The sequence below is a fragment of the Acanthisitta chloris genome, unplaced genomic scaffold (genome assembly GCF_000695815.1).
Source record: "Acanthisitta chloris isolate BGI_N310 unplaced genomic scaffold, ASM69581v1 scaffold32815, whole genome shotgun sequence".
Lineage (NCBI taxonomy): Eukaryota > Metazoa > Chordata > Aves > Passeriformes > Acanthisittidae > Acanthisitta > Acanthisitta chloris.
This window is the reverse complement of record NW_008675939.1, coordinates 42,730-56,670: the sequence shown is the minus strand read 5'-3', so window position 1 is coordinate 56,670 and position 13,941 is coordinate 42,730. Positions and strand designations below refer to the sequence as shown.

General features: G+C 45.6%; 1 protein-coding gene across 1 annotated transcript in view; it reads left to right on the top strand.

The window, feature by feature from the left end:
- Positions 1-4,400: 4,400 nt before the first annotated feature.
- Positions 4,401-13,941, top strand: part of CACNA1I (calcium channel, voltage-dependent, T type, alpha 1I subunit) — a gene marked incomplete at its 3' end in the record, with an annotated part of 51,721 nt that continues 42,180 nt past the window's right edge. The window contains 4 exon segments of the mRNA XM_009075939.1: positions 4,401-4,558; positions 6,786-7,101; positions 7,955-8,047; positions 13,254-13,560. Coding sequence (XP_009074187.1) covers positions 4,401-4,558; positions 6,786-7,101; positions 7,955-8,047; positions 13,254-13,560 — 874 coding nt within the window.

Genomic DNA, 13,941 nt, shown 5'->3' with positions numbered 1-13,941 from the left:
CTGCCTCCCCAGCCCCGTGGCCGGTGCACCCCGGGCCGGGCTGCTTAGCCATGATCGCCAGCCTAATCGGGGTTGATGGCAAGTGTCTGCAGGGTCATGGTAGTGTCTGCAGAGCTTGTCAGGAAGGGCTTCTGGATGCCACCGCCGTTAAAATAATTTGCTTATTCCAAACCCAGAAGGGAGCTCGGGGACTTTGCTTAGCCCTGTGCTTGCCTCTGATAGCTCACCTCCTGGCACTCCTCTCTCCTCATCATTGCTTACCTCTGTGACACACTTTCCCCTAACGTCCACTGCTGTGTTGGAGTGGTGAATGCATCCGTGTGGTGCTCACGGCTTTGCTCCAGCAGGATATCCTACCAGAATTAGCCCTGACGACGAGGTACCATCGTGCACCCTTCTCCACTCCTTGCTCAAGGGCATGGGTGAGCAGCAGGGAAGCATTCTGTGTGCATTCTTTGGTGAGGATCCTTCCTTGGATACCCAGACCTGAGGCCATTTCATTTCCTTCTTTCCCTTAGTCTCCTTCTGAGGGTGAATGGAGAAGAGAAAAGACCTTTCTGAGCCCACACCTGGCACTCCTGAATCTTTAATGTTTTTAGCTTTTCTTTCCCTTGAAGAACAAAATCTTTTTATATTTGATGCCCTGGAAGCCTGCTTGGTTGCTGAATGTTGCTTCATCAGTGCTCTCCCTCCCTGCTTTTCCTCCAGTCCTTCTTCCTTTCTCTTCTCCAGCAGCATCTCCTTTTTTTTCAAAGGGTGCTTCAGAAAAGGTCACTGTCCCTTTCATGTCCCCTCCTTGCTGTGAGCCAGTGTGGCTTCTGCTCTGTCAATGGTAAAGGACAAATGGGGTTGTGGGGAAAGGCAGCAGTGAGGAGGGAGGCCAAGAAACGTGCACATAAGCTGAGGAGCAGCACAGAGGCAGAGAAGAGTTGTAGGCACAGCAAGAGAAAGGTAAAGTGGCAGAGGAGCAGGCAGAGGCAGTGGAAGGTGGGAATGAGGCAGCAGCAGGATTTTGCCAAAGAACTGGCTTTCCAGCACTTTCCAGAATTTGTTATTCAAGATGCACTGTTGTTGCTGTGGGTGTGGTGGCTTGTCCAGCAAAGGCTTCTTGGAAAAGGGAGACATTTAAGTTCTCCAAAGTAGGATGCTTCTGAAGCTGCTCAGAGAATTATGCCTTCTGCCCATATCCATTGCCTGGCAGTTCCTTTAAAGACCTTGTTACTTCAGCCACCAGGCTCCTACAGCAAATCATCACTTTCTATCCTTAGGGTTTTCAGCCTTTCTCCCTCTTTTCGCCACACCTTGTAGGTCATTGATGAACTAGGGTCTGTTTGCAGCCTGCTTCCTGTCAGACTGTGTAGACCCTGAAGCACACTGCTCTGTGAGTCCTGCCTGAGTAGGGTTCATCCTCTCCTACCCATGAAAGTGTTCAGACACCTGGCAGTGAGCGTCCTTCCTTGAAAACCTATAGCAGATGCCCTAGTGTGACTGCCTGCCCAGCCCATTCCTTCGTGTGGGATGGGGGCTGCGCATAGGATGCACACACACTGAAGGGAGAGGGAGAAGTGTGCCTGCTGTGGGACAGACTGGGCTGCTTGCTTAGGAGGGAACAGGGAGGCTGATAGGCCTTTCCCCCAGAGTTCCTACAGTGGCTGACAGAGGTGTAGGAGAGACACTGCCAAAATGCCATAGCAGAGGATGAGGCTCAGGGACTCTGGCCTGAGTACTGCAGGCAGCGGGGGAGGCTAATGAGGAGGAAAACAAAGGTTTTTATTTACAAAGCTTATTTTGCAAATTTTGTACTTAAACTATGCCTTTCATCTGTATGGAAGAAATAGTTGAAGTAGCTCTACTAACTGGATGAACTCAGCAGAGGAGTTCCATCTGATGGACCAAAACTGATGTCTCTGGTGAGAAATGGATTCCCAGAGCAATTGCTTTGTAGTTTAGGGCAGGAAGCAAAAGAGGCTTTGCACAAAATGAAGTGATGGATTTGTTTTAGAGGTAGTTGGCCCATAGGAGAATTGCAATTGATGTTTGTGGGTGTAGCTTCAATGTTCCTGCTTTTGGAAGAGCCAATCTCATATCCATGGATAGCATCAATGGGCAGAGAAAGATGAATCTGTTTAATGTGAGTCTTTTTAAGAGATAGAAATTGGGTTTTCTTTGGGCTTAGAAATGAAACTATCAATGCTGAAAGTCTTTGTGATGTGCAAAAGATGCCAAGTGGTGGGGCCACCTGTCAGTTCTTGAGTCATGGCCCCAGGTACCCCAGAGGGCATAGCATGAGAGCAATAGCTTGGATCTTGAAGCTGTGGATAGCATAATCTTGTACCATCAGTAATCTGTCTGAGAGTCAGGATGGAGAACGTATGGGCAGGCAGGATGTTTCTAAGAAAAAGGCAGGCAAGTTTTGCAAGTCACTTGTCTTCTCTTGGAACACAGACAAAATCAATTTTTGCAAATTCTGACCCAATAAGTGTGTTGTTTGTAAAAGTCTGGTGGGAATGTCTGTTCTGTCTGTTCTATGTCGCAGCATACGGACAGTTTAATTCTTCCCATTTCCCAGCTCTGAAGTGGTGCTAGCATCAATTTATCTGGAAAACGTCACCTATTCTTGCAGTGCTGCTGGCACAGCTTCCTGTGTCACTTGGCTCTCCCTAATGTACTGACCAGGACAGTTTATGGGAACTACAAGGCTTGTGCTGTGAAGCAACATTAATGCTGGGAACATGCTGCATTGTAGTGAGAGTGCATGGTCTTGAAGTCAAACTGGTGCTCAGAGCCTTTCTCCAGGGCCTAGCAGGGCACTGTGGCTGTGCTATTGAGCTTTGTGTGGTGAGAAATCAGCTGTCTGTGACTCATGGCATGTCCATGATTCCCAGCAAGTGGCTGGAGCTGTGCTCCTGCACTGCTGACTTGCTTATGTACTTGTCTAGAATCTGCCTTAGGTGGTGACCAGTGATGCAGCTGGGCAGGCAGGCAGCATGGCTTAACTACTGCTCCACAGCCTGGCCTTAGAGCTTGTCCTTGTCCTTCATGATCCCATCATTAAGCATCTTTTCCTTCCTACACATCACCTACCTGCACATACTACTCCTGTCTCTTCCACTCCAATCTGTCCACAAAACATTCCCTAAACTAGTCTAATGTCCCACACCAGGCACACTTCTTCCTCTCCCTTCAGTGTGTGTGCATCCCACACCTGCATGCTCCACTACAGGCACCACTTCCCTCTCTACAGTATGAGCAGTCCAGGGAATAGACATGGAACATAATGTATAGCATCTTGTGGCTAATTACTTGATGCTGGGCACACAAGGGGGATTATCTTGTGTCTCAAAAGGCTGTCAGAGAATCCTAATCTTATCTTTCCCTCCTCTTTCCTCTTCTACTGCCATCTGAACTAATGAACTGGTTATAAATACCTAATTAGCTAATTTTTTGCTGGCCTACATGGAACATCTTCAGTGAAGGAACTCCCTGGGCACCTGGGGGAGGGAAATCCATGGAGGCGAGGACAGGTGACCTCATGAGGTGTGTGCAGGGAAAAAGGCAGTACAGTGATGCTCAGAAGGATTTCTAGACTTTCATCATCCCTGGAGAGCAGAGGAAAAGTCATTAGCTCCATAGAGAAATGAGCCCATCTTTACCCTTACTTGTATCTGTATGAACTGAAGAGCTAGGGGAAAAACTAAATCACAGAAATAATTCATTAGAAATTATTAGAAAAAAAAGTTTTTTTAAGTATTTGCACTGGGCAGAGGTTCTGTGCTGGCAGCATTCAGGCTGTGTCTGCTACTTGTGTGCTTCAGCTGCGCTGGGGAAGGAGGACTAACCAAGGGAGGAGACTGGTCTCCATGCCTGTCTCTTGATGATACTGACGCTGGGAAAACCAATTTGTGGCTGTTTATATGTGCTGGTCTTGGTCTGTCAGTACAATTCTCACAGTTTGCACCATGCAGTTGTTGTACTGGGATGACTTTCAGTCTGCGATATCTGATGAAGTGGCTGTTGAGGTGCCATGGACCTTTGGAACAGCCTTCAGTCTATTGCCTTTCTGCAGGGAACAGGGAGGAAGGGACGTCAGATAGCTGATGGCACCAAAAGTCTCATTCCTTCTCTCTGCTGCAGGTGGAGGTCTAGGGTTAAGAGATCACAGCAGCTCTGCTGCCTGCCTGTCAGTAGAGGTTAGGACAAGAAAGGGCAATAACCATAAATCTAGCCTGGTTTGGACGGTAGTTAATAAACTCTGCTTTTATCTTCATGCAACTTGTGTGTGTGTGTGTGTGTATGTCTTGTTAACTTGTCTTTCCTGTTCTTCTCCTTCCCTTCCTCTCTCCCTTTCCCTTCCTCTGTCCCACACTTGTTCCTTCTGGTTCTCTTCTTCCCCTCCAGGCATGCGCATCCTCGTGAACTTGCTGCTGGACACCTTGCCCATGCTGGGAAATGTCCTTCTTCTCTGCTTCTTTGTCTTCTTCATCTTCGGCATCATTGGGGTGCAGCTGTGGGCTGGGCTGCTCCGCAACCGCTGCTTCATGGAGGAGAACTTCACGATGTGAGTGACTGGGAAATTATGTTCCCTTCCTTTCTTCCAGGGGTGTTTCTCTTTCCCCTTCTGTCATGGTTTAACCAGCACACCTTCCCTGCTCTGGTCTTCTACTGCCTGGATCTCTGTGTAGCACTTGCTACATACAGCTGTAGGGTGATAGTGTGCAGAGCACTGGTCACATCTTGCAGTGGAAAGGGAGGGAGGACAAAGACAGATGGTTTTCATCTGTCTTCACAGTCATGCCTGGGCTCATTTGGATTTGATCAAGGTACAGGTTAGCATGGGCTGCCTCCTCCAGCTATGTCCAGTGATACAAGATGCTGCTCCTACACCCAGAAAGAATTGAAGCTCTGAAAAGCCAGCCGTGCTGTCTTTCTCCTGAGCTTGCTCCTTCCAGAAAACAACACCCAGAGGAGTCTAACAGAAAGCCATAGGGCTGCCTAATGCTTCCAGGGACATCTTTGGCAGCTCTGAGGTGCAACTGAGGTCACTGTTTGGACAGTATTGCACTACTTTTGGAGGCTTTGGAGGGACATAGTGAATTTATTGGAAAACTTCAGGAGTAGAATTGCTTGTGGGAGGTGCCATGGGGAGGGGGAGGGCTGAAGGGAGAGATATCCCACAGCTGGGTTCATAGTAGCGAAAGCATCTGAAAGTAAAGCATGACTGCTTGAATGGGACAAAAACTTCATGGGGAAATGTGGGCACTGTTCTGGCAAAGACAGCCTGAAGCCACTCAGGGGTCAACTACAGATATCTGAGGTTTACTCTGGAGGTTCAGGGTGAGCTTGCAGAGCACAGCTTTATTCCTCCCCACAGGTAATGGAGCGGAAAAGCTCCTGCCTGCCATGAATTCTCTGATTACCCAGTTTCAGGGCACAGCTCCTCCTGTTGACTTTCTGTCTTTAGCAGATCTTAGGCTTTAAAATGTTTTCTTAAAACCGTATGCTAATCCCAGGCGTGCTATCCGTTTAGACTGCTTAAAAAAACTAAAGCTGTAGATCAGTTTAGACTGATTAAACAGTTTTGAAGCTTTAGATCATCTCAAATTGGGAAAAAAAAAGAAGTGTGAAAATACAATCTGCAGAACAGCAGTGGAGTTGGAGAGTAGGAGCTGCTTAAAGCAGGCATTTCCTGTGTTTATATATTCCTTGGGGGAAAATGAATGTTTAGGATGATTGTCCTTTGTGTAAATCAAGAGTAGTACTACTTTAATGAACATAATTACATACACGTAGACTTGATGAATTTGGGCCACAGACTGCAAAGTGACAGATATTAGAAAATTTTTGGCTGTTACTAGAGAAATCAGTTCTGAATGTACACAGTTCACCAGTGGGCAGGATGCATTATGAGATAGCTTTGTGGTTTAGTCCTGCTTAGTTTAGAATCAGAGACTTTCTGCCTTTTCTTTCTCATTGCCACCTGTCCTCTTCCAATCACACTTAGTGAAAAATCTGTGTTCATGCAATGTGAAAGTTGTATGTTGTAGCACTGCAAGGAATACACCAGCTAAAGTTTAATCAAAAATTTTAACTCTCCACTTTTCACTCTCCTGGTCATTAGCTCATCTCCAGCTATGCAAGCATAGATCATTTTAATTATTCATGCATTTGGAGGGTGCTTTCAGTATTTGGAAAAAGGCACATGAACTTGTCATGAAATACTGCATCCATAATACCAGCTGTCAAGGAGGAGTCAAAGTTAAGGTTAAGTCAAATTTACCTTTGGATTTCCAGATTTTAAGGTGTGTCTGTGCAATCTTAATTATGCATGAGCTGGATTTTTTTCTTTTTTTTGAAGTAAAGAAGTAACTGCCAAATATTACAAAGCATGTCCATCAATGGTTGCGTACATGAGCACATCACAGTAAAGCCTGATGAACTTCCTCAATATCATTGCATCTGATTTAGCTTTGATGCTAATGGGGAGAGTGATCAGACTGCAAATCTCTGTATTCTGGCTTTTCTGCATTTCCATGCAAGCAGATTATGTCATTTGGCTTGAGGTGATCTGATGGCAGGCAAAGCTTTGAAAACTGGGGGCTCACTCTGGAAATTTCCTGTTTTTCCAGAGGTCCTTCTTCCCTTCCCTTCTCTTAAGGCAATAAACCTGGAAATCCCTTACCTGGTGCAGGCTCTATGTCAGAATGGGAGCTTCCAGCTCCACCAGTGTTACTGATAGGAAATTGTCACAGGAAAATGTATGACTGTGTTTTTTTTTGCCCTTGCAGACAAGGTGACATTGTCCTGCCCCCTTATTACCAGCCTGAGGAAGATGATGAGATGCCCTTTATCTGCTCACTGTCAGGAGACAATGGAATTATGGGCTGTCATGAGATCCCCCCACTGAAGGAGCGAGGCCATGAGTGCTGTTTGGACAAGGACGATTATTATTACTACAACTCAGTCCGGCAAGAGTTCAACATCAGTGGCATGTGTGTCAACTGGAACCAGTATTACAATGTGTGCCGTACAGGCAACGCCAACCCGCACAAGGGTGCCATCAACTTTGACAACATTGGGTATGCCTGGATTGTGATATTTCAGGTAAGTCTGAGTTAGCCTTCTAACAAGGCTCAAGCTGTTTTTCTTTTTTTTCAAAATCAGTCTTTCTGGGCTCCTGTGGTAGTTTATGCAGAGAGTAAAGGGTCTTATAACTACCCTGGCAAGAGAGACAGTGCACACACCATGAACAGTGTTCCTGAAGACGGAGAATGACATAAAGCAGTTCTAAGCCCTTGCTGAAATAAGCTGCATTCTTCAGGCTGACTTGTACCAGTTTTCCCTTCAATCCAGACCACTATAGCAAAGGAGGCTATTTTTTGTTTTATTCCCAGCACGTGTTGCAGATGGGAGCTAAAATCCGTGCCTTTTTTCTTTTCCGCCGGCTGTACGCAGTGTCCAGTCCAAGGGGCACAGAAACCTGCTGCAGGTTTTCCCCTGCTGTGATCCAGGGAAATTCAGGCTGACTTGTACCAGTTTTCCCTTCAATCCAGACCACTATAGCAAAGGAGGCTATTTTTTGTTTTATTCCCAGCACGTGTTGCAGATGGGAGCTAAAATCCGTGCCTTTTTTCTTTTCCGCCGGCTGTACGCAGTGTCCAGTCCAAGGGGCACAGAAACCTGCTGCAGGTTTTCCCCTGCTGTGATCCAGGGAAATGAACTATTTTAATATTCCTGCTTGACTAGAATGATCTCACAGGCTTTGACAGTATGCCAGTGTCACCAAGCAGTACCACGCTGATTTCCTGACATAGAAATTTGGCCTTGTTGAGATGAATTGTTGTTTCTCACATTTCTTGGTTTGCAACAGCTCTGCCAGTATCTGCCTGTATACACTGAAGACTGAACTCTGGAGGCACACTTCCCTCTTGGTTTCTGTTGTTGTTTGTTTTTTCAGGTGATCACACTGGAAGGGTGGGTGGAGATCATGTACTATGTGATGGATGCTCATTCCTTCTACAATTTTATCTACTTTATCTTGTTGATAATTGTAAGTATACGATTTCGTGAATGTCAGCAATGCAAACTAAGAACCTAAAAAATACAGGTCTTAGGGCAACATAGATACAGGGGAAGAAAACTTCTGAGAACCTCAGAAACCCAGACAGTTGATTTTCACTAAGCGTCTGTGGTAGGCCCACATACACAGGTATCAGTTAAGTTATTATCCTTCACTCAAAACATACACTTAGGATTGATTCCCAAAGTTATACATACCTAGTATAGGATAATGTTCTCATCAGCAGATCTTCTTGCAAAGTAAATTCCCTAAACCAGTTGGCTCAAAAGCACAGAAAACCATATCTGCATCTGCCTTCCTACTTGGTCTCTTTCGACATTTGAAGATCTTGAGTAATTTTTGAGCCATGTTGAGCCAGGAGCTTTTGGCAGCACCTGGATTTCTCAGGTTCAGGGTCTCAGATTCACATTTTGTTAGATTCAGGGTCTGTCACACTGAATTAGTTCCTTGCCATGAACAAAAAGGAGCTGCTGCTCTCAAAGTGTCAGCAGTCCAAAATAAACTGGCTGTGTGAGATCCCATGTGGATGGTGGGGATGGAAAGAGAACAGTGTGTTCATGACAAGAACTTAATAAGCAGTTTGTAAACCCCATGGATTTATACAAATGAAGTTTGAAGGTTGGTCTTCTGTAAGGATTTTGTTGTCCACACCTGGAAAGAAAGGTGAGAAACATGGTGTCATTGTCTCTTCCTCAGGCCTCCCTTGCATAAGTGCGTTATCTTGGATAGAATATCCTGTTTCTAACAAGGAAGGTTCTTGTTTTTGTGAAGGCTCTTGCACTTTTCTCACATGGAAACCAAAGTAGAAGGGAAAGACATAGGATGGATTATGGGAAGTATAAAATCTGTACACAATAGATGCAATTTAGTTCTGGGTCGCTTAGTCCATAAGGACCTGAGTGTGTATTTCCAAGGTCTACGTATGTTTGGATGGACTGATAAATGGACCAGGCTAAGACTCAGATCTTCACCTAATACTCGTCCTATGGGGCCATGCCCTCCTGGAAACAGGATCTCTAGAAGCAGTCACCCAGTAACATTGACAGACTCACCTAGCACAGGATCTAGTTTAAATTCAAGTTGACATGTAATGGCTTGAGGAAAAGAAGAAATTTTAATGCAGTTTCTGCAAGAAATTCTGCAGCCTGTACATATGGGGAGTGGCACAAAAAAAAATCCACTGGTGCATTCAGTTCAGAGAACTTATGAAAAACTTATGGTGTCCTTGGTTTCCCCCTGCCTTATGGCCATCAAAGGGGAAAGTCAAGGAGAGAAAACCAGAAAGATAATCTACTCCCTGTGGGCTGAAGCATGAGCCAGGACAGCAGAGGTGATATACACCTTAAGGAATGTTGCTTTTATTTTGAGGCTGGAGTCCCAAGGAGACAGTACAGAGGTGTGATTGCGTAGGATGAGTCTGGGGGGAGAGTTCCTATGTCCTCTGTTCCCACAGGTAAACTGAACATCCGCTGCTTTTTCTGAGTTCAGAAAAAATATTTCCTGTGAAGTTTGTTCATATATCCCATAATGCAATAAGTATTTAGGACCCACTTGCATTTTCACTTTGAGCAGCATGGTCAAGATACACAGATTTGAGGAATATGCAGTTTGGCACAAAATGTATTCTTTGTTCCAGAGCCACAGTCTCTCTCAGAGTCAGGAAGGACTGTGCTGAGTCAGTGTTTAACCGTTGGGGTAGGCATGCCCATTCTTTTGTGGGCCAGTTCCAAAAACTGCCCCTCACCCCCAGTTTCAAACTACATAAATTCTGTCAGTATATGTTTGGTTTCAAGTATCCTTCTAGTGCTGGCTCACCTCATGTGAATTCACAGTGATTCAAACTTTGTCTCTGTATTTACAGGCACTGAAAATCCTCAATTAAACACTCCACCTGAGATTTTACTGCAGAGTGTCATTGACATTTCTAGATACTCCCTCCTCATTTACAGAAGCCGTATAGGTTTATTTTCATCAAATGCAGGAGCACATGAATCTCAAGTTACTCTGGGGACTGTTCAGAACATATGCCAGATGGGATATTTCCTTTACCTTTGGTGGAGTTACACCAAGAATGTATTTAGCCTTTCTGTCACCTTCTTGGTGTGTGTGATGCATCTTTTGCAGCAGATAGCAACACCACAGTGCAAACTTGCTATCACTTGGTTGCATTTTCCCCGAGTCTTCTTACAGAAATGATGACCCCTCTTTAAGTCTCATGAAGTACTGTTCTTCCAGCCTTTATCCTACCTTCCTTCTTCATGGTTGAAAGGCCTGGGTTTCTAAGCAGGATTGCTCTGACAGTCATATTTTAAGCCCTGACTCTTTGTTTCTCCTAGCTTTGGCTCAAACTTACTCCTCTGGGGCTGGATCTCTGTAGCTTCTCTTTAGAGCTGTGCTTTCATCCATGACTTCTTCCCTTATAGTGATATCTTCAAACACTTACAGAAGGGTCTTATCTGCTACTGCTCATATGGCAGAAAGAAGGCTCCACCACCTGGATATATTCCCAACGCAGTTAGAACTCCTGCACAGACGTGGTCCTCTGAGGGGAAGAGTGCTGGCTGACCCTGGCACTCAGAGTAGCCTTGTAGAACAACCTGGTAAAAGCATTTTATGTATTCAGCAGTTTTTGTATAGCTTCCCCCTTGACCAGAGATCAGGAAGATGACATGAAGGAAGGATGACTTTCTGTTGTTGGGTGAGTGTTTCAATTGGGTCTTCCTGCTTGAGGTCCAGCGGTCTCTTTGTCACCTCTCCAGCTACTTGGCCAGTGCTTGTGGCTCATGAACTAGAGCAAGCTGCTCTGAACTCTCAGACTGGTGTCTGCATTGCAGCACTCAGTAGCCTCCTTGAAATGCTCTGTGCTTACACATGCAGTCTTCAGAAGCCAAGCTGGATAACCAGGCATAAGCAATAAAAATAATTGACAAGTCAGCATCTCCAGCGCTAGTCAGATTTTATTAGATATTGCAGATATAGGGATGGAACCTTGGGCTGAATGAAGCCAGGTTCTGCTTAATCAAAGCACAACTTGGTCTCAGGGCTGAACAAGACTCCTGTGTTGGGGCTTTGAATCAAGGGTCTCCATCTGATTCTGTCAGATGCTTCATTTTATTCCACGTCAAACACTTTCAGTCTCCCACCTCAGCTCGCTGAGATGGATTTCTCAATTAGGAGTCTTCTGGGACCCTTCATGCCCTTCTACTAGCTGGGAGGCAGTGTCAAGCTTGGCAGAGCCTGAGAGTTTATGGACTTGCCTGTGGTCTTAAGGATTAACCAAGCTCATTTGTTTTGCATTTGATGTTCTTAGCTAAAAGAATAAGGACTCTGGATTAGTTGCCTTATCCAGTCCTCTCACTCCTCCCCTTTTTTGGTCATCTGGTGGGAGATCACAGCAAACAGTGCCTCTGAGGACAAGGCATGTAAACCTGAACCTCAGTCCAAGTTCAGCCCAAGGCTGACATTGTGATTCTGATGAGGACATCTTGTTGCCCTCAGCTCTTCTGCTTGTATCCTATAGAGAAAGTGTTCCAAGTCCTAACTGCTTGTTGTTTGTGGAGTGGTTGGATGTTGCAAAGTACCAGGCCGTGTCGCAAATAGTGTTCCAGAAATGCTCATGTAGCTGGTGTCTAGCTCCCAACCCTGCCTCAGTGCAAACTGAGGGAGATAACTGAATGGACAAGCCCTTGTGAGTGTCGTGTTGCTGAGGAGAGGGCATTGGAGAAGAATTTGGGTTCTCAATCACACTCTCATCAGTTAAAACATGCAAGAGAGAAAGGAATAGCAAAAATCTTGGGTGAAGGTGTGTTTTAATTTTCATGGCCACATACAGAAGCTGAAGGGAAACTCATCTGAAATATGGGGGAAAGGAGATGGAAGAGAAGGGTTCAGTGATGAAGTGAAACAGAATTAGAACAGCTTTGAAGAGTGTTGAGTGGAGGAGAAAAAAAAACAAACCCTTTATTTTGAGGCAGTTTATTGTCTTTATGTTAAATCTGGTTAGAAAGGGCTTCATGTTTCAAAGGGTTATTGAGATGCTAGCAGGGACACCTCCCCTTTGAAACTGAGCCTGTGGACAGAGCTGCTGGACACCTGTGTGCGAGAGAAAGGGACAGCCAAGGGGGTGAGCTGATGAGGGGATGGCAAGGGCTATGAATGAGGGGAAGGCTGTTTGGATAGGTCAGCTTCTTGCTGAAAAGAACACCTTTCCATACAGGAGGACTGGGATCAGGTTATCACCACCTTTGCCTTCTCTCTCCCCTTTACTGGAAAGATTGTATGGGAGTGAACATATGTTTGAAGATAAGGGCAGGACTGAATCCAGCTGCCTGTCACAGCTTTTTGCTTGTAAAGGAGAGACAGTGAGACTCGGTCGTTTTTGGGTTCATACAGGAGAAACTTGGCATGAGAATGTCCCTTAGCAGGGATGCTCACTGGTCCAGAGGAAGCAGAAATCTTGAGCTGGTGCTTCATCTCTTCCCAGGGGCTGCCCACAGAGTTTGTTTCAGAGCAGCACAGATGTGGGGTCCTTGTTCAGTGTTCAGACTCTGCATTTTATCGGTGTCCTATCAACACTTACAGCTCTATGGGAAGTCAGCACCAATCAAGGCATTATAGCTGTTGAAAATTGTTTTGAATGTGTTTACCAGCCCTTTTATGTATCAAATTCTCACCACATTGAAGCCCAGGTTTTATCCTAAATCTATGTAAGGATAGATCTCCTAGTGGAGATTCATGTCTGATTTCATAACATTCATCACAGTGAGATTATTTTGCCTCCAGATCTCTCAGCAGCAAGAAATCTCCCATCTTCTGTTTAACACAAAGGAGAGGGAAAGAAAAAAATCCAGTTTTTATCAAACCCTTTGTAAATACCTTCTAAGTGACTTGCTAAACGTCCCAAAGTAGGGGACCAAGAGAGCCAAAACTTGGATGTGTGTTTCCTGAATTTCAGTTCACAGCTCTAAATTCTGCATGGAAATTATGTAAAGTGAGGTTTCAAAACCAAGCTCACGCACTCCTGGCTTTCTCTGAAACCCCTTCCCCATACACAGACTGGTTCCATTCCTCTGTCTGCCTCCAGCCACTTTCTCCTCCTCTCTCTTCTTACATTCCCCCTCCCACGTGTTCTTACTCATGCTGACATTGATGGGCCTCTCTTCTCTTTTGCTACTAGGTGGGCTCCTTCTTCATGATTAACCTGTGCCTGGTGGTCATTGCCACACAATTCTCAGAGACCAAGCAGCGGGAGCACCAGCTGATGCAGGAGCAGAGGGTCAGGTACCTCTCCTCCAGCACTGTTGCCAGCTACATGGAGCCAGGAGACTGCTACGAGGAGATCTTCCAGTACATCTGCCACATCATACGCAAAGCCAAACGTCGCACCCTTGGGCTGTACAACAGCATACAGAGCTGGCGCCAGGGCAACGTGGAGCCGAGTGATGCCAAACTAGGCATGAACAGGAAAAGCCAGAAACATCACAGTAAGGACTGCTGGAAATGTCAATAGTGGAAATGTGAGAGTGACTGGGAGCACCTCCATGTGCCAGGAGGTGTTTCCAAAGGACCAGTGTCTACAAAGCACAGAATTAGAATTATCATTGGCCATTGAGCATGGGGCCATGGCCAGCACACCAGATCAGCAAGGTGGGGCTGACCAGCAAGAATGGGAATGAAACAGGGGTGACCAGCAGGGAACCTGGGAAATCCAGGTCTGAAACCCAGAGACCATAATGATAAAGGCATTGTCTGATGCTTATAAAGGACTCCATGTCTGGTATAGCCGAGTGATTATAGCAGTTTGGGAGAGAGAAGAATTAGGGGGATATGATAAAGCAGGACAAAGGATTGGACTTGGTGACACA